This window comes from Apteryx mantelli, chromosome 4 (assembly GCF_036417845.1).
Source record: "Apteryx mantelli isolate bAptMan1 chromosome 4, bAptMan1.hap1, whole genome shotgun sequence".
In the NCBI taxonomy this organism is placed as follows: Eukaryota; Metazoa; Chordata; class Aves; order Apterygiformes; family Apterygidae; genus Apteryx; species Apteryx mantelli.
Window position 1 is genome coordinate 45,376,756 of NC_089981.1, and position 23,686 is coordinate 45,400,441.

The 23,686-nt window shown below is 49.3% G+C and overlaps 2 protein-coding genes across 3 annotated transcripts in view; one reads left to right on the top strand and one right to left on the bottom strand.

Annotated features, from left to right (window-relative positions):
- The first annotated feature begins 6,741 nt into the window (after positions 1 to 6,741).
- Positions 6,742 to 16,556, top strand: ARFGAP2 (ADP ribosylation factor GTPase activating protein 2). 2 transcript variants are annotated; one of them, XM_013959300.2, is made up of 17 exons: positions 6,742 to 7,022; positions 7,323 to 7,441; positions 8,379 to 8,451; positions 8,990 to 9,121; positions 9,210 to 9,290; positions 10,165 to 10,267; positions 10,902 to 10,958; positions 11,494 to 11,538; positions 12,670 to 12,722; positions 13,165 to 13,301; positions 13,858 to 13,989; positions 14,461 to 14,589; positions 14,670 to 14,798; positions 15,223 to 15,349; positions 15,473 to 15,563; positions 15,700 to 15,818; positions 16,281 to 16,556. In XM_013959300.2, the coding sequence occupies exons 1-17, from the start codon at positions 6,951 to 6,953 to the stop codon at positions 16,299 to 16,301; spliced, it is 1,620 nt and encodes a 539-aa protein (XP_013814754.1). In that variant the 5' UTR covers positions 6,742 to 6,950; the 3' UTR covers positions 16,302 to 16,556. The 2 variants fall into 2 exon arrangements, with proteins under 2 accessions (XP_013814754.1, XP_013814755.1); XM_013959301.2 differs by lacking the exon at positions 11,494 to 11,538 and having other exon boundaries at positions 6,744 to 7,022.
- Positions 16,557 to 16,649: 93 nt separating this feature from the next.
- Positions 16,650 to 23,686, bottom strand: part of CSTPP1 (centriolar satellite-associated tubulin polyglutamylase complex regulator 1) — a 90,104-nt gene continuing 83,067 nt past the window's right edge. Inside the window, exons 8-9 of the mRNA XM_067296384.1 lie at positions 19,784 to 19,847; positions 16,650 to 19,278 (exon numbers count right to left, since the gene is read on the bottom strand). Of these exons, the coding sequence (XP_067152485.1) occupies positions 19,098 to 19,278; positions 19,784 to 19,847 (245 nt within the window). The 3' untranslated portion in view covers positions 16,650 to 19,097. The remainder of the gene's footprint in view (positions 19,279 to 19,783; positions 19,848 to 23,686) is intronic.

The following is a 23,686-nucleotide window of genomic DNA, read 5'->3' on the forward strand; positions in this document are numbered from 1 at the left end:
AGGGAGCCTGAAGCCATACATGAGCATCTGGGATTAGAATGACTGCAGAATGCAACAGCAGCTAATGAACCAAAATGGATGTTTAGACTGAAAATGATGGAGGGATGGGCAGATTTGAATGCTGTTAACTTTTAGGAGATTAACATGTACCACAAACATCTTGTTGCATGCCTGCCAGAGAGGGCAGGAGTTAACCTTTTACAGCACAGTGGATGCATTGAAATGCAGTCTTCCATGGAAAAGATTTGAGACTGATGCTATTTAGCTGTCTTGCGAGAGTGCAGAAATACATCAGCCACTGAAATGTCTTGCTAAAAAGCATCCCTAACATTGCACTCCACAAATATGTGGAGGGGGTGAAAACAGCAAGAACACAGCTGAAGTGTTTTGTTCTGAATCAGTAATGTCACCTCTCAGGAAAAGAGAAAGTGTTCACAAAAGGCAGTTAACTGTCACTTAGATCTTGGCATTAAATAGATTAAATACTTTTGAATTTACCTATTATTCCAGGTCTAATAGTTGAAGAAACATCTAAACTTATACTATGCAGTTAAAGAGATGTCAGTGTATGAGCACTTGGGGATTTATTTAAAGGTCTAGTCTCCACTTTCAGAACTATACCCAGGCAAAGTATCAGCAGTGTTGTACAGTAATAGCATCTGTTCCACTTGCTGACCCACAACTGGATGATTTGTTGCTGCTTTGTTCTAATACACATGAATGTGAAGATAGTGTGCCTGCCAGGCTTGTGAGATAACGGGGTAAAAATGGTCAAGGATAAAATGACCTGAGATGCGTGTTGTAATGAATAGAGAAGTGTACTTTGCTAGACTGTATATTTCAAACTTTAATAGTAGCCTTTCATGTATAGTCAACAAAAAAAACTAGAAGGGAGATATGAAGGGCAACATGGAGGTTGGCTTCAATTTGTCTTCTCAGAAGAGCTGAGTTCTGGTTAGGCTATAATTAGGGATGAAGTTAGGAGTAGCCAGAACCTGCTATGAGGACAGAAATGCCCAGCAGACGAGACCTCTGATTACAGTACAAACAACCTGAAATTCTAGAGGACAAAGTCTGAGCAGACTTGTTTGTCCTAGGAAAACATGACCACCTGATCATAATGGGCTGCTTGAAGGTTTCCAGAAATAGTGACATTTAAACATACTGCAGCTTATATGAGCAAGTCCCCTAAATGAATGTTTGCACATCAGAAATTCCTTTAAGGTGCCAACAACTGAAGTAATGGACAGGATACAACATATCAAGAATGAAAAATTGCTCAACTGGACTGTACCTCATGAATTTTGGCATGACACTTTGTCCTGGTTACCCAAAAACAAATGGATTAGTAAAAGAGCCCGTGTAGTGAAGAACCTGCTGTGGGGGTAGGGGGAAACACATCTAACTAATATTAGAGAAACAGCTCTGCCTGGAGGCTTAGTTTTTCATAGAAGCAACTGAGGTTTTGTTAACAGCAAAGGCTCTGGTTAAAATTTGTCATCCATGCCGTGCTAAAAGTCTTGCTTTGTGTGTGAACACAGGAAGACATGCACACATGAACTAATTGCTGTTCCTGAATTCCAGAAGGCCAGCAAAGCCTATTTTTCCCCCATTGCTTCTGTAAAAACATAAGTGTGTCTGTGCCTGATGGGAAACAGTAAAAACATTACCTAGTCATCTTTGATTTTTTAATAAATAAAACCATTCCTTGCAGAAAAGTTGTAAATCTGTGGCTGGTAGATAATTACCTTGGTTCTGACATCTTCCTCGAAAAGAGTTCCTAAAGTACTACCCAAAATATGGATTTCCTGTTGACTATGAATTTTCTAGGAGAAGGAAGTTGAAGATTCTCTATGGCAGATCACACCCACTTCCCCAAAGCAGAAGCTGAGCTTGCTCAACCCATTAATTAACATTTCTGCTCCATAGGCAGAATCTGCATCTTGGAGCCTGCAGAGCCCACAAGCCAGCTGTGCTGTGATGGCAGCTGAGATTTGTGGTTTGCATATAACTGTGGAGGTGCCCCCACAGCCTTGTGTGGAGTTTGGGGCCATGGTGCTTCAGTTTACTTTCTATCCCACTTCCCCGTCCCCCGCATCCTTGTTGTGGCTGGTTTGCTTGGCAAGAAGCACTGAGGCAGGTGCAAGTATGAGGCAATCCTGTGCAGGCCCCTTGGAGCTGTTACAAGCTATCCTGGACTCTCTTTGCTCCTGCCATGTTTGCAGATCTAACCCAAGGCCACAGCTGTGTGGTGCTCAGCTCTGCTACTCTGGGCATGTTCTCCCTGACTGAAGTGCAGGCTGTGCCTGACCTGAAGCTGCCTCAGTTGTGTTTCTAGAGCTGCTAGAGTATGCTTGTGTGCAGACTTCCCCTCTGCTTGTGAGGAAAGCTGGAAAATAGGCTTACATGCTCCATGTAGACAGGTGGGTGATTGTTCTTGGGTAGCTTCGTAGATCCTGACTGCAGGGCTGCTCCACGGTGCTGAACCTGAGCCAAAAGGCAGTCACAGATTCCAGTGTGGCCTATGGAAATGTGGTTGGAAAATACCCACTAGAGGATGGCAGGGTAGACTGTGTAAAACAAGCAGGAATAGGAAGGCTACACGGCACAAAGAAGAGTGTCTTCAGAGGAACCTTTCACAAAGGGGGGAAAAAAATAAAGCCTTACAGCTGAGTGTTGTACCACAGTGCCACCCAGTTCCAGGCCAGAAAAGAGCTGGAAAATTTGGGGGCTACAGGGAGTGAAACTATTTATCAAGCTACCTAGGTTCTTAGAAGAGCAAAAAAAGATGAACATGAGAGGATGTTCCTGGACATGGTGAACAAATTCTTGTTGAGGGGAGAGCAGGGGGCAATAGGGTAGACTTTACAGCTAGAAGCAGTTGTCTGGTTTTCTATTGTAATGTCTTGGCTAAACAGCATGGTTCCAGTGAACTTCTTCAAACCAAATTTCAGGCCCATTCACCCCCTCAGCTGCTTTCAGAACTGGCTTTTCCTGGCTGTGTCCTCCTGTTTTTCCTCCTCTAGCAAAACTGCTTGCAAAAGTTCCTGGTTCATCAGTCTCTCAAAGCAGTTTACAGCTGTGCTTGAGACTTCCTTTCTCCACTAGCGGTGCAGTGGCTGGCACCTCTTCCGCTTTAGCGTGGGGGGCCATAACCCTTCCTGTTCAGTCTTGGCACCTTCACTGGGTCCAGCTATTTATAGATCCTGCCATCCCCTCCTCCCCCTTTTGTTTCCTTTGTATCCTACTAGCTGGAATTCTTCTCACAGGTCCTGTACTCTCTCCCTTTGCCTTCCCTACCGTTTACCATTTCTCTTCCCCAGTCTCTATTGTTCCTGCTTTCAGTGGCAAGCTGGCACCAAAATAATCCCTGCCCCCAGCTGTGATCACAATGGCCCTTTCTCTCAACTTTTCCTCCACGCTCCCCCGCACAAGTACAGTCCAACCAGCTCCTAAAGAATGCTACATCCACAATCCTATCTATGTTCACCTCACTGGTGGCCCTGCACCCCCTGCACCCATTGTGGCCACCTGCAGAGTTGAAGCACTACTACCTATTCACTCTCATCTCAAATCTCTCATAATAACCTGTTTGACAGTGGTGCCTGCACTCTGTGATTGAACATTTTCAAGATTTTCGCTCAAACAACAGGTTTCTCATCTTTCCTTGCTTACCTTGTCCTTCCATTAGCACTGCCTGTCCCGCTTTCAAGGGTCACTGCCTACTGCTTTAGGTATGCTCCCTACTCTTCTTGGGGGAGCTGCAGCAACTAGTCCCTGGACTAGAGGGGTTCAGCTTAGAAAACTCCTGAGAGTGAGGTGATCTGCAGGAAACACAAAAATTACATGTCCACTGGAAAACTTGGAGGAGCTATGTCTGATAGGAGGAGAGCCCTGCTGGCTCACACCTCAAGCAACTTAGTGCCTGTGCTGGGGACTGCCCTTGAAGAAGGCAGTGCCCAGGGACTCAAGAAGCTCCAGAACAGCCCTATTGATCTGGTCTGAAAAAGGAGATATTTCCCTCACTATAGTATCGCCATCTTCCCCTTCTCCACTTCCCCTTTTTTCCCACACAGGTCACTTGATTTTTGGCTTATTTAATTCCAAATTTAAAATGCTTCAGTAAAGAGAAGCTCAAAACCACAGAAAGCTCCAAATCTCTATAAACTCCCATGCGGTCTGTCCCAGGGCTGCAGCTGAGCCAACCCTGACACCCAAGACCAAGATGAACTATAATTCTCAAAGGCAGTACCTTTTCTTCAGGGAGTTCGACCTCCTGCTTGACTTCAGTGTCTATGAAGGAAATGAGCACCTTTGCTGGCTACTGATTTGGCCTCTTGAACATCTGAGAGGATGGTGTCCTCTGGACCTTTGGTGGGAGAGTTAGCACTGCTGCCATTTCCGTTTCTACCTACCATGTTAGCTAGGATGGCAGTGATATCTGCTGGTGAATCAGCCTTGCTGGCCTCAGCTGCTGCTGTGCTGGGATTCACAGCTTTCAAGGATCTAAGGGGGTTCTTCCTCCCTGGATGACTTCTGTGTGGGAGAAAACTGTAGGTCATTCCCAGTACAGTAAGTCCAGCATGAATAAATACACGATCACACATCAAATGGCACATCTTTGGGTGAGCAGGTACAGAAGCGACTCCTCTTGTGGCAGCCAAAAGAGCTGGCTCAAGCAGGAGCAGAGCCCTAGCTGTATTGGCCCTCCTGCTCTTCTCCACTGAGCCCAGAGCCACCCTCCTGCCTTTATTCTGCTGTCCCAAGCCCTGCGAGCTGCCAGAGGAGCGAGGCTGCAGCATGGGAGACAGAGCAGCACTTTCATTCTGCTTCCCCAGCTTCCTCCAGCACTGCACCCTCGCTGGTGGAAAAAGGATTTTGTTCATGCTGAGAGAGCTCAGTGCCTGCTCGCTGCCCAGTCTCTCCACCTGGCTTCCACATGCTGTGATGAGCGCTACTTGAAAGCCATTTCGCATCTTTCTTGTTATTCATAAGTGTTTAGGAGGCCAGAGCTGGCTCAGGATCTGCTGTCACAGCAGTCAGGAGGAAGGAGGCAGATGTCAGACGTGATGTAGATTGACATGGAGGCCAGGGGCCAAAGAGCAGACTACCAGCTTGGAGCTCAGAAACTCAGCAGCAAAGCACATGAGATGCAAAAGAAACAGATGCAGGAAATGGCAAGAACTGCGCAGTGACAGCACTCACTCGCAGGGAACAGTCAGCAGCAGGAAGTCTTTCCTGTACTGACAAAGGCAACAAAAAGAAGCCGACTATTTCTCATACCAGCAGCATGCTCTTCCTGCTGCTTTTATGGAAAACTGTTGGATAGGATCAGCAGCTTTGCCAGGACTTGGAGCAATCAGCATGGGCTGGAAGGCCTGCAAGGGACCCAGCTGAGGTAGAGAGGCTTGAGTAACCCTGCTGTAGCAAGTGCTTCTTCCTAGGACATAGCATGGTGAGCATAAACTGTGTGCCCCCACAGAGGACAGGAGCCTGCACTAACACCTGCTGGTGTCTTCTGGCACAGATATGCAGAGACAAAGCATGGCACTGAACCCTCTGATCTCCGAGGCTGCCTTGGCTCCTCCTGGGCATGCACCATTTCCCTCTCACAAGCCCTGTTTGTTAGCAACATCAGCACCTAACCACTGCGCAGCATCTCCATCACACACTCAGCATGGACCTGGTCAGAATAAACCCAGCAGAGTAGAGGGCCAACACCAGGCCACAGCACAACAGACAGTGCCAAGGCAGGAGCAAGCAATTTTGGGTGAGACTGCTTCAGCCAGCATGAGCAATACCATTCCCAATGCACAGTCACTGCCTGAACCCACTCCTCTCCACAGTGAGAAGCAGCTTAGGAAGCCTCCACCCTGCCGCCACGCACTCCCTTTCTGTCCCTCCATCCAGCTTTGGCTCTGCTGGTGTGACTGCAAGGACAGCTGTCCCATGGATGGGATCAGGGAACTTGGTTAAAAATAGCCAGGAGAAAAAGCTACTAGTAACTTTTACCTGAACTGATTCCCCAGTACAGTTTCTGTATAGTCCCAGAAACAGGTATACAGGAACAACTGTAGTGGCAGTGTAAGAGCAACAGACACCAGGGGCTACTTAAGGCAGGACTGCTGCCTGGAACACGCCCTGCCAGACTGGATCAGGCCCAGGACTTCACTGCCCAGCTCAGGAACTTGTCTCTGAGTAGCTGCAATCAGATGTGTCAGCCAGAAGCCTCTCATCTTCCTACTGCAGGGCAATCTGTCTCCCAAATCAAGTCTTGCTCTGAGCACTGTAGTTAGAGCTTCACTGATTCCCAGAACAGGAGACTTAATACCCCTGCTAAACCTGGTTTTGTGGGATTTATTTTTGTCCAACAACTCCAGCTGTTCCTGACTGCACCTACACATCCCAAGACTGTGAATCTTGCTGTGATCAGGGGTCCTGTGTTGCCCTGGCAGTGAGTACTCAGGGATACCTTACACATCTGCGGAAAAGCCTTTTCTTCCACTAGTTTCCCCTTCCAGCCCACTGAAAGCTGTCTTGGCCAGGCACTAGGACATCTAACTGCTGCCTTCTGCGAGCAGCCGGTGCTGCGGGGCCGCCTCCTTCGGCCGGAGCAGCGCAGCAGCCCCAACAGCGCCCGCTCCCCGCGCGCCCGCGGAGGCCGGGCCCTGGCGTGCCCCCGCCCCGCCGGGCGGCCCCGCCTTGGCGATGGGAAGCCGCGGCCCGGCCCGGTGGCGGCGCGGGCCTGGGGCGCCGTCCCGGCCCCTGTCGCGCCCGCTGGGCCCCGGCTGTCATGGCGGTGGGGTAGGTGCGGGCTGATCCTAGCGGGGACCCGTCCGCGGGCCGGTTTGGGCTCAGCCGGGACCCGTACTCAGGTCCGCCCCCTCCCGCCGCACCTGTTGGGCCCGGCCGGGACCCGTCGCCGCAGTGGCTTCTGGGAAGGAGGAATCATGGCGGCGGAGCCGAGCAAAATGGAGATCCAGACTCTCTTCAAGCGGCTCCGGGCGGCGCCGGCGAACAAGGTAGCGGGGCGGTGCCGAGCGGCCTCGCCTTGTGCCGTGCCGTGCCGTGCCGAGCCGAGCCGAGTTGGGCCGGGTCCTTGCGGCGCGGGCTGGACCCGGCCCCGGCGGGACGCGGCGCGGCAGGGGGGGGGTCCCGGCAGCGCGGCGGGGGCCGGGGAGCGGCCGGGCCGCGGCGGGGACGTCGAGGGCCGGCGGGTTGGAGCCCTGGGCCCGAGCGGGCGGAGGGGGGGGGGGTGAAGGAGCGGTAGAGCCGCTGGAGGCGCTGCCTCAACGCCGGGTGTCCCTCTGCCTTGGCTTTAGTCTTGCTTCGACTGCGGCGCCAAGAACCCGAGCTGGGCCAGCATCACCTACGGGGTCTTCCTCTGCATTGACTGCTCGGGAGTCCACAGGTCTCTGGGTGTGCACCTCAGCTTCATCAGGTGCGTGCGGCCCTGGGGAGGGTGGCCCGGGAGGAACAGGCTGTGGTCACCGCCGGGTAGGCCTGGAGCAACTGTGCCGGTGTCCTGGGAACACACGGGGATTCAGCTAGAGGGAAGTTGGTCATCAAGGCAATCGCTTTGGGTTTTATGTGGCTTGCTCAAAGCAAGCTTGAGATTACTCAGCCCTTTCAAAACAGAGTTTCCAAAGCATCTGGTTGAATAGCCAGTAGAACATCAACATGATGCTTTCACAGGTCCTGCAGAAACATGATCTGGGTTCCCATTTGTAGAAGCTGGAAGGAGATTGTGTGGTGCATGAATCTCACTGGTAAAGCAGTAGGAAAGTTTTTCTTGTAATGCTAAACAAGGGAGGCTTTTTCTGCATCAGTCTACTGGGTAAGGTGGTTTTGGATATTGAGCTTATTTTTCTTATTTGAACTACTTGTAAGTGTATTTTAGGTAAGAGGACTTCAACCTTTACTCATGCAGAGATGAGCTGAGTAATTGGTATGAGGCATGTTCTGTCATATAGCTTTACGTCATCATTTTCTCAGTTGCTTTGTAATGTGTTCTGCTCTTATTACTGGGATGGGCTGAATATATGAGTCCTTCATGTTGTGGTGAGTTCGCATGTAGAAATTTACATGAAAGCTGCTGGTTGTGCTTTTCTAGCTCAAGCCTCATTTTCTTAAGCAATACCAGTGAGAAACCCTTTAAATTTTGACATTGTTATCTGGCTCAAACTGATTTTTGATAACTTAAAAGTTCAACTTAATTCATTATGGGAACAAAGAAGTAAAGAAGTTATTGACGTGTTAACTTTATGTTCTGTACTCTGATGGAATAGCAGTGGCATGCTTTGGCGTGCTAGATTAGAGCATGCTTTTGCATTTGGGATGCCCTACGTTATTAATGGAAATAATTTGTTTTCGCATAGGTCTACAGAGCTGGATTCTAACTGGAACTGGTTCCAGCTGAGATGTATGCAAGTGGGCAGCAATGCCAACGCGGTGAGGAGCCTCTTGTAGGCATTTTGCTTGTTTTCCTTCTTGCTAAGTGTCATCCTCTGGCTCTTGTCCCTGTCCTTTATGAGGCTTTCCTGGTCCCAAAGGGTATCAACTGCCCCCTCTTTTTTTGGAGATGTGTAATGAGGAGAGGCATCTGTCAGCTGCACTTAGAGGTCAGCCTGTGACCTTTGTGAATGCATTTCTGATATGCAGACCTCTCATTTCCTTACACTTCATTTAAATGAAAGACATAGTTCTCTTAAATGAAAGGAGTTAGTAGTATTAATCAGTTTGAAAGCTCATGCTTAGCACTGTGACTCAGAAGCATCCTTCTGTGAAGGACAGGGATTGTTTTCTCAGTCCTCTGAGACCCATAAAGTGAATTTCTGGTGAAAGTTGCATTGATCAATGAATGGTCATGCCCCACACTTAGTGTTATATCCCCTGTATCTGGGAAGTTTCCTTTTCCTTCCTCCTTCAGGAGACTGACTATTTATCTCTCTCTCTCTCTCTCTCTCTCTCTTTTTTTTTTTTTTTAAAGACTGCTTTCTTCTGTCAGCATGGCTGCACTACCACAGACGCCAATGCTAAGTATAATAGTCGAGCTGCCCAGATGTACAGGGAGAAGATCCGGCAGCTGGCAAGTGCTGCTATGGCCAAGTATGGCACCGATGTAAGTCTGGGCAGCTCTGTACTGTTAAAGACATTTTGTGCTGGGTGCTGAGTCTTGTAGGATATCTCCTTTCCTCTTCTCTTTTCAGCTGCTGATAGATGGACTGAGTGGAGCCCCTGGGCATTCCCCTGACAAGAGTGATGCTGATTTTTTCATGGAGCACACACAGGTGAGAACAACTTTATAAACCAGGCAGCCTTAACAGCTCTCAAATAGCCAGCAGTCCATCCAGGAGCCTGGAGAGGTGATAGGTGCATTTGCATGTGGTTTGGAAGGATACTAAATTTTATGTTTATTCACTAGTAATATGGAAGAACTAAGATTCAATCACCAGCCTGTGATATAGGCACATACCAAAGTGCTCCCTTGTGGAGCCTGTAATATGCATGTAATGGTTCTCTGTCTTTGAGACTATTTGTATCTTCAAGGGATACTGATACTAGCTACTCCCTGGAAAATGCTTTGGTCTGCTCCTTAAATACATAGTCCCTTTGGACGGTTAAAGCAAGGACTGGCTGTTACTGTGAACTTTTGGTTTAGTCAGCTTTTCAGTGCATGGACCCTGGTAAGGTGGATTTGGGCAACTGCTTATACAGTGCTAGAGGCACTCTCCCAAGTGAACAGAGTAACATGAGAACTGGCTGGATGGTAATAAAGACAATAGAAGCCAAGATTATTTTTTTCAAAGGAAACTCATTCACACTTTTTCTCCCAGATTTAAGCTCATCTCTTTAACATGGGAAGTCCCTGTAGTAGCCAACTCTGATACTACTGTTCTTTGAGTGATGCTGTCTTTTCTCCTGGCCTTCCATTCAGCTTAGCTTCCATTTTCCTTTAATTTTTTTCCCTTTTTAGTTTTTGTCTGAGGGAATGTGAACTTGTCCATAAATTATCTCTATCTTCAAAGAAGGCATAGTATAGAATTTGGATCACGTTCTCTTTGGCCTAAAACTGAATATAGATCACTAAACTTGAAGTTAGTTTAGGACTATTCTAGTTCATTCATGCCTCTGCAAATCATTGGAATGAGTGTCTCCTTACAGTCTTCCAGTACCTGGGATGTAGCATATGCCAGCCAGAATCCTGCACAGTCTTCCCTGGAGATGGAAAAAACAACAAGGTCATCAGAAGGCAATGAAGCGTCACGTGAGTTCCCTGCTGAATAATTTTCCCAAGAACCTGACTTCATTTCCAGCAGAATACTCTTCTGTACCAGAGTTGGAAGGGATGAACTTTCCTCATGCTTCAGGCTTGGAGCAGGAGTGGAAGCTCTGTGCATTGTAATGAGGCTGTTGAGTTAAATTAGTGGAGACTTTTGAGAATGCTGCTCTGTTGATTAAGAAGTCACTTCTCTGCTTTTCCCGAAATGTGCATGAAATGGTCTTCTTTGGGGGGTTAGCTGCCCTGCTTCTCTGCTATCCCTTGTAATAGGTAGGTCTGGAAATAATAATGTATGAAGAAGATGAATGGAAAACAGAATACTGTTTCTAGATATGAATTACAAAGAATCCAAGAATATGGGGGTATAACTTTAGTTTGAAACAGTTTTGTGCATTCCTCTGCGAAGTGTTAACTTTCTTTAATGTGTTTAGGACACTGCAGTGGGAATAACTTGCTTTGTGGAGATAGAAGATAGTTATGTTTCGGAAGCTGCAGCTTTCAGACAGCAATTTGGCTTGCCTTTTGGGGGGACAGAAGGTGTAGGAGAGGTGTAGAGCAATTGGGGAAGGGGTTGAGAATCTTTCTCTGCTGAATTTCTCTCTTGTTTTTGTGCCCACAGATTCTAGTCAAGGTCCATCAATTGACTTGTTGAGCACATCTCCTAAAGCTCCTCTAGGTAAGTGAGACTCTTTGATAATTCTTAGATCCATCTTGCTTTTATACCCACCGTTCAGTAAGGTCAGTGGAGCTGGAACTGATGAGCTGATCTTCAGAATGTCTAAAGGAGCTTATCCTCCTGTGGTGTCAGTACTGAGGATGTTCCTAGACCCAAAAACCCAGCCACATATTTGGTTCAGTTTATTGGAGGTTTCCAGCTCCTTTGGATGATCAAGTTCAAAGCTGTCTCATTTCCAATACCTTGTTTTCATTTTGTGGCTTGGACAGAACTTGGTATCTAAATATCTAGAGCTTGGCTAATCAAGGCCATGTGGCTGACTTTTTAGGAAGCTTGGAGGTAGATGAATTTTTAGCTTGCTCAGTAAAAGGGTTTTTCCCCCACCATTACTGTCTGGGCTGCACATGGAGCATCTAGATGGAGCTTCTCTGCTTAGCAAGAGTGTACTCCTGGCCAACGGTGTGTTCATCCTGGGTGGAAAGCCTGTGTCTTCAAGCATCTATTTCATGCCCCATGTTTTATGTCTCTTCTTTAGATGTGTCCATGTATCTGTCAACACAAGGGCCTGCTCCTGCCAGAGGTAACTGGCTAACAGCTGGCTTGCGCTGGCTGCTTGTGACAACTCTGCCTGCCCCTTTTGTGACTCTGCCTTCAGCTCTAACATTAGCTTCCTGTGCTTGGAAGGAGAGAATGAACCAAAGTTAGCATATATCATATTGGGTTCTAAAACACCTGTTGCTTCTCTGGAAAGGGATCTTATTGTTATAATTCCTATTAAAAACATCTCTTGACAGTGATCAAAAAACAAATCCAATGCTAGGAATGGTGAGCTGAAAATACTGCCTGTGTCTTGAATAGTGTGAAGATTTTGAGCCCCCTATTTCAAAAGTATATGGTAAAACTAGAAAAGACACAGAAAAGGCTGTTGAGGATGACCTAAAGTATGGGTTGCCAAAATCTACATGGGTGAAGAAAGTAATTGGACTCTTTTGTGGACAAAAAGCCCAATGAGGGTGATTAAAGAATATCGGAGCTACGCAACATTGGAAGCTGGAAAAGTGACGTGGTCAATCCCACTTTATGCTTGCTTTGTTCTTACACTTTTGCCTAGACATCTGCTACTTGGCTAGACTTGGCTGTTTTTACCAGCGTAGTCTGCTTCATGCCCTCAGAGGGACAGGTTCCTGGTGGAAGGTGTCAGGGAACCTGCTGTGTCTGTAGCTCACTGAACTTTAGGTCCGTCTTGCAGTTGGTCTGAACGCGTAAACCTGACCTTATGGTTCTTGCTTCTTTGTCCCTAAGGCACTGACAAGGAACACTGACCTTCATATGCCCTGAAATGACATTTTCCTGGATTTACGTATGGAACAAATCAAGTCTTTTTCTAGTTATCGTAACCTTTACTGGATAGGGTCACCAGCTGCGTGACATTCAGAGGAGCTGTTAGAAGGACTTAATTCATTTACAAGTTTCTACAGGGATGGGCATGCTTCTGTAGGCCACCAGCCTGCAACTGTGGAGCTTCTCGCCCCCTCTCAGTGCTGCTTTCTTGGCTTCGTGAAGTCACCCAGGCTGGTGTTGTGAAGCTGCATGGTGTGCCCTGGACTTTGTAGCAGCTGGGCTGTGGTGGATGTTTGTGTGGGTTGCTGACTAATTTTGCCTTCTTAAATTAATTAATTCCTGCTTACATGCTGCTGCTTTCCTCTCACAGAACTTAAATCCTCCCTCATTGGAAAGAAGAAGCCAGGAACTGCCAAGAAAGGGGTATGTCTGAGCTCTTGTTTTATGGAGAGGGGGCAGAGCATATCTCGTGTATTCCTGCTTGCCTTTCCCTGGCCCCTTGCTTTCTCCTGTTAATCAAGCTGCCTATGAGATACCCATTTGGGGAAGGGAGAGCTTTGATTACCTCATTGCCTCTTTTGAAAGATAGCTTGTGTGTTAAGGAACAAAAATAATTAGGCTTCGGATCATTATGGTTATGATCAGGAGTCCATATGGCTAATCTCTTAGCACTGGTCACTGGCTGGTTAAGTCCTGTATGTTCTTCCATCCTCTGCTGCAGGCTCAGCTGGGCTTATAGGTTATAACTAAACAGGCTGACTAAAGGCCTGATCAGTGTAGCAAGGCACAGGATTTCAGACTGCTGGTTTTCTTATGCTCTGAACAATGAGATGAAGAATTCACATTTGTTTGTTTGTTTTTTAAGCTGGGTGCAAAAAAGGGTCTTGGAGCCCAGAAAGTGAGCAGCCAGAGCTTTAGTGAGATCGAGCGGCAAGCCCAGGTTGCGGAGCAGCTGAGAGAGCAGCAGGCAGTGGAGTCCAGGAAACAAACTGAGGAATCCATGTAAGTGCCTTGTTTGGGCTGAATACCTTGCATATATAAGGTAGAAGTAACAAGAGGTTGGTGCTGTTCACCGTGGGGCCAACTAAGCTGAGTACAGAAGATGTTGCATGATAGGATGAGTGGTAACCTGAAGCAGAAGTGGTCCTTACAGCAAGGCACAAGTTACATTGCCACGTTTTATTCAAATTAACGCCTCTGGAAGAGTTTTAGAGGAGCAGATATGGAAGTATCTTGCTTTTCTGTTGACCTTGAGACAGGGCTGAAGATGCTAAAGGTTGATCTGGATGGGGACCTGTTTATCCCTCTGTCTCTGGGCGGGGGGAATGCTGGCAGTAAGGAAGTCATAATTCGCACAAAAAGAGCAGAATTCCAGTGGAGGTATGAGGTGAGATGGGAACATGAGCAATAGCTTCTATGCAAGGATTTTTGGCTTGGCTACTGGGGAAACTGGTGCTTGATGGTGGTCAGGGTTATTTTTCCCCTTGACCCCCCCCACAGGATGGGACTGGGGGGCGGAGGGGCATGAGCCAATACCTACCACAGTTCTTTCCATTAGTGTCACCTCAATGAGACTGGCTTATCAGGAACTGCAGCTTGATCGGAAGAAGGAGGAGAAGAAACTTCAGAACCTCGAAGGGAAGAAACGTGAACAAGCCGAGAGGCTAGGCATGGGCTTGGTGTCCAGAAGGTACTTGGCTCCAGATGGTTTAGCGTAGATGGAGGTGCCTTGAAAGCACTCTGCTCTGGAATAGGTTCCTGAAGGCATTGTAACAAAAAAGCATCTGATTTCAGGTGTTTGTATGCTGGACTATGTCTAAAAATGTTTCAGGCCCCGGAAGGTATAGATACTGTTCAGAGGTGCTAGTCTGCATTTGAGCCTTTCTGAAGATGCATGTGGTCTGTCAGTCTCCAGCCCTAGAGCCCTGCTGCTGACAGCTGTCCCTCTGCAGAATACCTGCCTTCAGAAAGTAGCTCAAGACTTCTGAGGGAATCAAATTAGACTAGACATGCAGTGAAGGGGGCTGGCATCCCATGACTCTCTTGAGACTTGTGGCACCTGCCCTGTCTGTGAAGGCCAGATTAAGTTTGAGCCAGACTAGTTCTAGGGGCAGGATGCTGTCAGACCCTGCCAGCCCTGATTGCCTGTTTGTTGTGCTAGTTCTGTCTCACACTCGGTGATGTCTGAGATGCAAGTAATTGAGCAGGAGACGCCACTGGCTGCAAAATCTTCCCGCTCCCAGTTGGACTTGTTTGAAGATGCTGGAGGCTTCACATCTGGACCCCCCAAGTAAGACTAAGCTTCAGTGTAGCCTTTGGCTTATTTCTGAATGTAATGTCTGGCCTGACATACTTCTTTTTGGTACCTAGGTATAAAGATAATCCCTTCTCATTGGGAGATGCCTTTGGCTCACGATGGGAAACAGACTCCTCGTGGGGTATTGACAAAGAGGAGGAACCTGAAGTGACCATTTCCAGTATTCGACCAGTTTCAGAGAGGTAGAGTGCCCACCAGTGCCACTGTACCTTGGGTGTGGGACAAAGGGGTAGGTCTGGGAGCTGTGGGGAAAGATGTTACTGTATTATGACTGGACCTGGGTCTTGTGCTACAGAAGATTACTTGCATGTGCAAGCCAAGTAGACAGCAGGGCTGCGTACTGATTGGAGTAGTTTCCTAGCCCAAGGAAAGGGGTTTTCAGTGAAAAGGGCTTTTGTACTTCTTTGCCTGTTGTGTTCCTGAGTTTGATACAGCCTTTGCAGTCATCAAGTGATGGCTGTCCTGATATGGGGGGAACAGGGAACCCTAACAATGGCTAGCACTTGGGGCTTTGTAGCTTTCCTTTAATCAAATGTGATCAGAGAGAGAGAGATAGAGAGAAGCCTGTTTCTTTACTGTGACATGTCTCCTCTCTTGTTACCTCAGACCCACCAGTAGGCGTGAGACGGAGAGCAGGACATCAGCTGTGGAATCAAATGAAGCACGGCAGAAGTTTGCAGGGGCCAAAGCCATCTCTTCAGATATGTTCTTTGGACGTGAGGCAGATGCTGAGGTAGGCATGTCCTGCAGTGCTTAAGTTAGTACAGCTCTGTCTTCATCCCCTCCAATTTGCTCAGGTCCTGCTTTGTTCCCTCCCTTTGTAACTTTTTTTTGTTCTGCTTTCCTTCTGCTGCAGTATGAAGCCAGATCCCGCCTGCAGCAGCTCTCAAGCAGCAGTGCCATCAGCTCTGCAGACCTGTTTGGTGACACTGAGAATGTGCACTCAGGTGGGTTAGTGCTCAGTGGGGAGGGAAGGGGACAGGGGAGTGTTGTGCAGCAGCTTTGGAGTCCCTAGCCTGGAAGGGGTTGGGATGCTCTCTGGAACTGGGGAGGCTCCAAACTCACTCCTGCTGGCTCTTGTAGGTGGCGTATCAATTGGGAATGTCCTGCCTGCAGCCGACATTGCGCAGTTCAAGCAAGGAGTGAAATCAGTTGCTGGCAAGATGGCTGTCTTAGCCAACGGGGTGATGAACTCCCTCCAGGTGAGGTGACACCATGGCACCTTCAGATAGACTATAATCACATTTGGAGACCCTCACCATATCCTGGCTTCCACCAGGATTATCATGGTCTACCCAAAATACACAGAAAGCCAGTTCCCATGTAGAGACCTGCCTTTTGTAGCTGTTGGTTACACTACAATAGCTGAGCAATTCCAGATGGTCAGTGAACTCTCCTTGGCCAACCTTACTCTCCTGGTGGACAGGACACCTTGTTACTTCAGATATGCCTTTTCCCACAGCAAATCCTGGGCAAAACCCACTAAGTTGGGGCTGTGTTTTACCTCCTGCCTTTGCATGGTGTCCTGTCTTTAGGTAACCTTGTGCTGGCCACTTCTCTCTCGGTTGCCTTCCAGTCCCAAACACCTCAAGACCTTGTTGTCTGCCTCTTTGGGGTTTGCATGAAGTGTTGTAGCATAGTGTCTTGGTGTGTTTCTTCCCCAGGATCGTTATGGCTCATATTGATGACCCAGGGACTGCAGCTCACAGGGAAGCCAGCAAGAGGCACTGATGCCACCTCTGATTGCCTGGAGTAAACTCCACAGGATTTGTCTTAGTTTGTCTGGGGTGGGTGGGAAGGGGGGAAAGCAAACAGAAATGGTCAGGAGATGGCTGTGCCCAGACTGCTTTCCAAATATCTCTGGATTCCACTCTGTATTAAAATTCAGTGTGCCCTCAAACCCACTGCTATCTATTAGCCAGTGGAGACAGGCCTTCTTACAGGATTTATGTCATTGCTATGAACAGTAGGACAGGAATGCCTGTGGCTGCCCTCCTTGGTGCTCCTGCCTTTCTTGGTCTGGTCTGTACTTGAGCTCACCAGGTGGCAGAGGGGAACAGGAATGACATTTTTCTGGACACTGTGTTACCTGGTCCCCATGGACATGACTGCGGCCTTGTGTTCTGCTCAGTGCTCCTACTGCCTGTTTCCATTCCGGCTGCTGTAGCAGTTAACATCATTGGTAAGAAGCTGTTTTCAACTGGAGGAATTCCAGTGAGCATGGCAAAAGAAGGATTCCATTGTATTTGCGAGGTCTGCCTTGTAGCATGGAATAATTCTTTTTACTGTCTTGTAAACCAGCATGGATAGATGCTGGAGAACAAACCAGACAAAGCAAAGGGTTTTTTTGACTTCTGGTCACATCAGGGCCAGAAAAGACCAAGACTTAGGCCTGGGCTTTAGGTGGGGAAGCACTGTAAACCTATTGGGCTTCTGCTTGTTTTATTGCTCAGCCATGTTACAGAGCCATGTAGCCAGCAAACCCTGTCCAGGGCTGGGCCCCTACCTCATACCTGGCTTGCACCGCATCTGCATCAGGCTCGTACCCTGCCCCCAGCTTGGGCCGTGTCAGGATTCCCTCTGGGGGCTGGTTTGTGCGGTGGGAGCCGGAGCTGCTGGGGGCCTTTAGTTTCACGGCAGCTGAGCCTTGGGCGGGGGCGGGGGCGAAGGCTGATTTTTTTTTTTTTTTTTTTTTTTTTTTTTTCTGCCCCTGTTCCCTGCTGTTCTCGTGTCGGGACGCGAGTGTCTGGCAGCCGCGCTGCCCCGCCACCGCCGCCGCCGGGGGGCGCCCTGCCGCGCCTGCGCCGCTCCTCGGCGAGGCGCCAGGCGCCTCTGCGCCGGCCGCGATCTGCGCATGCGCGTGAGCCGCCGCCGCCGCCGTGCAGCGCGCAGGCGCGGGGGGATGCGGCGACGGCGGCACCGGCACCACGCTGCTGGCGGGGCGAGCGCGGCGGCGGCGGGACGCGGGGCCTCTAGCGCCGCCGCCCCGGGAACAGCCCCCAGGGCCGGCAGCGGCACGGCGGCGCGGAGGAGCCCGGACTCGGCGGGTGCCTTGCGTGGCGTGCTTTATTGCTGGTCCTTACAGTTGCTCACAGATGGGTGGGACAGAAAGAGCAGCGAAAGGGCATGTTAATAAATAAAATAAGTTATAATAAATAACACCTCCCACTAATTCTGTGATTGGGGCAGTGGCGCAGATTCACCAGCACTTATGAGATTATCTTAAAATAGTTTCATCGGGACTAAATCCCCTCTAGCTTAGGACAACTCTAAGCAGCTGGTGAACCATGCCCAGGAGCCCAGACTGCGCAGGGGTTTATGAAAGGGAGGAGCGAGGAGGCTCCCGAGGAATCGAAAGAAAAATGAATTAGCTCAGGGAATAATGAGCCCATACAAGCTGTGACACAGGGCGCAGTTCCACTAGCCAAAGTGTTCAGGGCTGCGGAGGCTGGACTGCTGAGTCGACACCAGGAGAAGGTACTTCTGGCAGTTGTAAGGGCTGCACTGTGATGATATAGCAATGCCAGCATTTATTAAAAAAAATAACTGGGATTCTTTTGATTGCTGCTTCCTTCTCCCCTTGTGCCTACTAAACCGCACCAGACACTCTGTGTTTGCAGGCTCCACCACCTGGGGCCAAGCAATTTAAACACCTTCTGTCTCTCTCCTCCAACCCCTCAGCTACAGCTCCAAAGCTTGCTTACACCAAGCAAGCCTTTTTTTTTTTTTTTTTTTTTTGACTTATTATGCTGTTTGAGGCAGTGAGGGTCCAAGGAAGGCCTCACAGAAGGGAACTCAGTAGAGCGGAGGAGCCAGACACCAGCACATACTACTTAACTGAAATCTAGCTTATTTGCTCTATTTGCTTTAGCATTACTTGGCCACATGGAGGAGGAAGTAGAGACAGGTGGCAGGGCACTACCTAAGCCCTTCTTTTCTAGGAACTTCAGGAATTTCTCTAGCTTTGATCATACGCAGGTGCAGCTTTCCTGGGAATAATTGTAATAGAGCATGAGTGCAAAGCAGCCGCTGGCAATTTAACCACTCTGTTGTCTAGGCCAAGTCTGAACACAGCTACACAACAAAACACTGGCAACCGGCCTGCGCTAGCATTCCCACTGCTCCAGCACCTGCTGAACCGTGTGAGAGAGCACCCTGGTGAGAGAATCCCCTACTATTTTCCAAGTAGAGGCAGACCTAGCATCTGCTGGTTTGTCTTACTTGCCAGCAGAGGGTAGCATAACTCTGCAGCTGTAAATGGCTTCTGCGGGGGAGCTATTCACGAATTTGGAGCTAGGAGGATGACAGCATTTTTCCTGGGAAGAGACTGGTGGACCAAGCAGTGGGGATTGGCACAGCTGTGCATGCACCAAAGATGTGGACAGAACCCATCATCAGACCACATGTCTGGGAGGAGGTGCTATTCCTCCAGGGAGTGCTGGAGAAACCCACGGTGGGAATGGTGCCAACCCTCACAACCTTCAGTTTTCAGAGGAGTCTGTCTCTTCATTGGAGCCTTCACTCTCAGCATCCATTTTTCGGCGATGGTGGAGAGGCTTCCAGGGAGAGCTAACCCTGGGCAAGTTATGGGCAGGCAAATTAGCTGCATCCCCACTGGAGCTGGCAGGAGCAGAGATGGAAAGCCCTGAAACCTGAGCTACCCTGAAAGACAAAAGAGAAATGCTGGGCAGCCCGGCTTGCCATCTCCAGCTTTCACCATAGCGGTTTTGGAGTGAACCAGGGATGACGATTCTTTCACAACTGACACAGAGAAAGAGCGATATTCATGCAAAGAGGGGGAACACCTTGCAGTAGCACCTGGCAGACTCTGAATCTTTCTTCCCATTACAACAGATCTTTCTTCTGGGCTGAGCCTGTATCTTCCAACCCTCCTAGTTTTCACCCATCCAAACAGAATCTCCCTGTTCATTAGACTCTCCTGCTGCCTGTAGGTCCCTCTTTGAGGCAGATTTTGTCCCTCTGTTTCTGAAGCCTTTCCCAAGGCTTTTGTTAGCTGCACCATAGCACCCCAAGGAGGTCCTCTGTCCACACTGCTCTGCTTGCTTCTCTGTGGTTGAGCAGAGGAACAGGGACAATAACTAAGCCTTCCCTAACAAGCTACCCTGAGTCTGTCACTTTGCTTCCTACTCTAGGCAACTCCACTTACAATTTCTCAAGTTCCTGATCCATGGCAGGGTCTAGAAACAAGTCTCCTTTATCTGGCAGAGCCCCTGGAAAAAACAGAAAGGAAAGTATCATCAGAGCAGTATTAGGCTTTTCAGGGTCAGTCTTCATAAAGAAAAGTGCTCAAGTCATTCCAGCCTCCAAAATCTGATCTGCAAGACAGAGATGACCCTTGCTCATGACTGTTAGTGAACTGGACATTGAGTATTGAGGGTCATGGACAGACAGAATGACGGACCAGATTCTGTGCTCTTCATGCAGGCTCTTCCCTGACACAGCTGAGCTTAGATTAAATGGGAGGCTCTCTCAGTAGTCTCACCTCTTGGAGAATTTGAAGAGCCCAAAGGGTTGGCAGTTTCCTTTCACTATACAAAACAACTGAGTACACAGGTAAGTAGAAAGTAAGTGCACAGTAGAAGTGTCACAGAATCACAGAATCACAGAATCACTGAGGTTGGAAGGGACCTCTGGAGATCATCTAGTCCAACCCCCCTGCTCCACCAGGGTCACCTAGAGCACATTGCACAGGATTGCATCCAGGCGGCTTTTGAATATCTCCAGAGAAGGAGACTCCACCACCTCTCGGGGCAACCTGTTCCAGTGCTCTGTCACCCTCACAGTGAAAAAGTTTTTCCTCATGTTAAGATGGAAGTGTCTGTGTTTCAGTTTGTGCCCATTGCCTCGCGTCCTGTCGCTCGGCACCACTGAAAAGAGTCTGGCCCCATCCTCTCGACACCCTCCCTTCAGATACTTATACACATTGATAAGATCTCCTCTCAGCCTTCTCTTCTCCAAGCTAAACAGGCCAAGCTCTCTCAGCTTTTCCTCATAAGAGAGATGCTCCAGTCCCCTAATCATCTTTGTGGCCCTTCGCTGGACTTGCTCCAGTAGTGCCACATCCCTCTTGTACTGGGGAGCCCAGAACTGGACGCAGTACTCCAGATGTGGCCTCACCAGGGCTGAGTAGAGGGGGAGAATCACTTCCCTCGACCTGCTGGCAACACTCTTTCTGATGCACCCCAGGATACCATTGGCCTTCTTGGCCACAAGGGCACACTGCTGGCTCATGCTTAACTTAGTGTCCACCAGCACTCCCAGGTCCTTCTCAGCAGAGCTGCTTTCCAGCAGGTCAACCCCCAACCTGTACTGCTGCATGGGGTTATTCCTCCCCAGGTGCAGGACCCTGCACTTCCCTTTGTTGAATTTCATGAGGTTCCTCTCTGCCCACCTCTCCAGCCTGTCCAAGTCTCTTTGAATGGCAGCACAGCCCTCTGGCGTATCGGCCACTCCTCCCAGTTTTGTATCATCAGCAAACTTGCTGAGTGTGCACTCTGTGCCTTCATCCAGGTCATTGATGAAGAAGTTGAACAAGACTGGACCCAGGACTGACCCCTGGGGGACACCGCTAGCTACAGGCCTCCAACTAGACTCTGTACCACTGATCACAACCCTCTGAGCTCTGCCATTCAGCCAGGTCTCAATCCACCTCACTGTCCACTCATCTAACCCACACTTCCTGAGCTTCCCTATGAGGATGCTATGGGAGACAGTGTCAAAAGCCTTGCTGAAGTCTAGGTAGACAACATCCACTGCTCTCCCCTCATCTACCCAGCCAGTCATTCCATCATAGAAGGCTATCAGATTGGTTAGGCATGATTTCCCCTTGGTGAAGCCATGCTGACTACTCCTGATCACCTTCTTTTCCTCCACATGCGTGGAGATGGCTTCCAGGATGAGCTGCTCCATCACCTTTCCAGGGATGGAGGTGAGGCTGACTGGCCTGTAGTTCCCTGGGTCCTCCTTCTTGCCCTTTTTGAAGACTGGGGTGACATTGGCTTTCTTCCAGTCCTCGGGCACCTCTCCTGTTCTCCATGACCTTTCAAAGATGATGGAGAGTGGCTTAGCAATAACATCCGCCAGCTCCCTCAGCACTCGTGGGTGCATCCCATCAGGGCCCATGGATTTGTGGGTGTCAAGTTTGCTTAAATGATCTCTAACCCACTCCTCCTCCACCAAGGGAAAGTCTTCCTCTCTCCAGACTTTCTCTCTTGCCTCCAGGGTCTGGGGCTCCTGAGGGCTGGCCTGACCAGTAAAGACTGAAGCAAAGAAGGCATTCAGTAACTCTGCCTTCTCTGCATCCTTCGTCACCAGGGCACCCACCCCATTCAGCAAAGGGCCCACATTTTCCCTAGTCTTCCTCTTGCTGCTGATGTATTTGAAGAAGCCCTTCTTGTTGTCCTTGACATCTCTAGCCAGATTTAATTCCAAACGGGCCTTAGCCTTCCTCGTCGCATCCCTGCATACTCTGACAACATTCCTATATTCCTCCCAAGTGGCCTGTCCCCCTTTCCACTTTCTGTATGCTTCCTTCTTCTGGTTGAGTTTTGCCAGGAGCTCCTTGCTCATCCATGCAGGTCTCCTGCCTCCTTTGCTTGACTTCCTACTCATAGGGATGCACCGCTCTTGAGCCTGGAGGAAGTGATGTTTGAATATTAACCAACTCTCTTGAACACTCCTTCCTTCCAGGGCCCTCACCCATGGGATTCCTCCAAGTAGGTCCCTGAAGAGGCCAAAGTTTGCTCTCCTGAAGTCCAGGGTTGCGATCCTACTTGGTGCCCTGCTGCCTCCTCGCAGGATCCTGAACTCCACCATCTCATGGTCACTGCAGCCAAGGCAGCCCCCAACCTTCACATCTTCCACCAGTCCTTCTTTGTTTGTTAGTACGAGGTCCAGCAGCACACCTCTCCTTGTTGGCTCCTCCACCACCTGTGTCAAGAAGTTGTCACCAATGCTCTGCAGGAACCTCCGGGACTGTTTGTGCCTAGCTGTGTTGTCTTTCCAGCAGATATCGGGGTGGTTGAAGTCCCCCATGAGAACCAGGGCCTGGGATCGTGAGGCTACTTCCAGCTGTCTGTAGAAGGCCTCATCCACTTCCTCATCCTGATCAGGTGGCCTGTAGTAAACACCCACAACAGTGTCACCCATGCTAGCCTGCCCTTTGATCCTTACCCATAAGCTCTCGACTCGCTCTTCATCCACCCCTAGGCACAGCTCAATACATTCCAGTTGCTCTCTCACATAAAGAGCAACTCCACCACCTCGCTTTCCTGGCCTGTCTTTCCTAAAAAGTACGTAGCCATCCATGACAGCACTCCAGTCATGCGAGCTATCCCACCATGTCTCTGTAATGGCAATGAGATCATGGCCCTGCGACCGCACACACATCTCTAGTTCTTCCTGTTTGTTCCCCAAGCTGCGTGCATTGGTGTACAGGCATTTCAGGGAGGTGATCGAGCATGCAGGTTTCCCAGGAGGGATACAAGAGGGTCCTCCATAGCCACATCCCATGCGCACTTCCCTGGCTGCATTCACCTGTTGGAGGCATCCTGACTTGAGCAGTCTTTTGCCAACTACCCTGTCACTATAACTCTCCCCTTCCCCCATCTTTCCTAGTTTAAAGCCCTCCTTACCAGGTTGGCCAACCTGTTGGCAAAGACCCGCGTGCCCCGCCTCGTGAGGTGGATCCCATCTCTCGCCATCAGTTGTCGATCTTCAAACAGGGTCCCATGGTCGTAGAAACCAAAACCCTGTTGCCAACACCAGCGGCGCAGCCAGTCGTTAACTTGGAAAGTCCGTCTCCTCCTCCTCTCATCTTTCCCCCTCACTGGCAGGATTGAGGAGAAGATGACCTGGGCTCCCAGACCCTTGACCACCATCCCCAGAGCTCTGAAATCCTGCTTGATGGTCTGCAGTTTGCCCTTGGTGTCATTGGCGCCCACATGGAAGAGCAGCAGTGGGTAATAGTCCGAAGAATGGACGAGCCTTGGCAGTCTTTGCATGACATCTCTCACAGGGAGATGGTGTGTCAACTTCAGGCCCCTGCTAA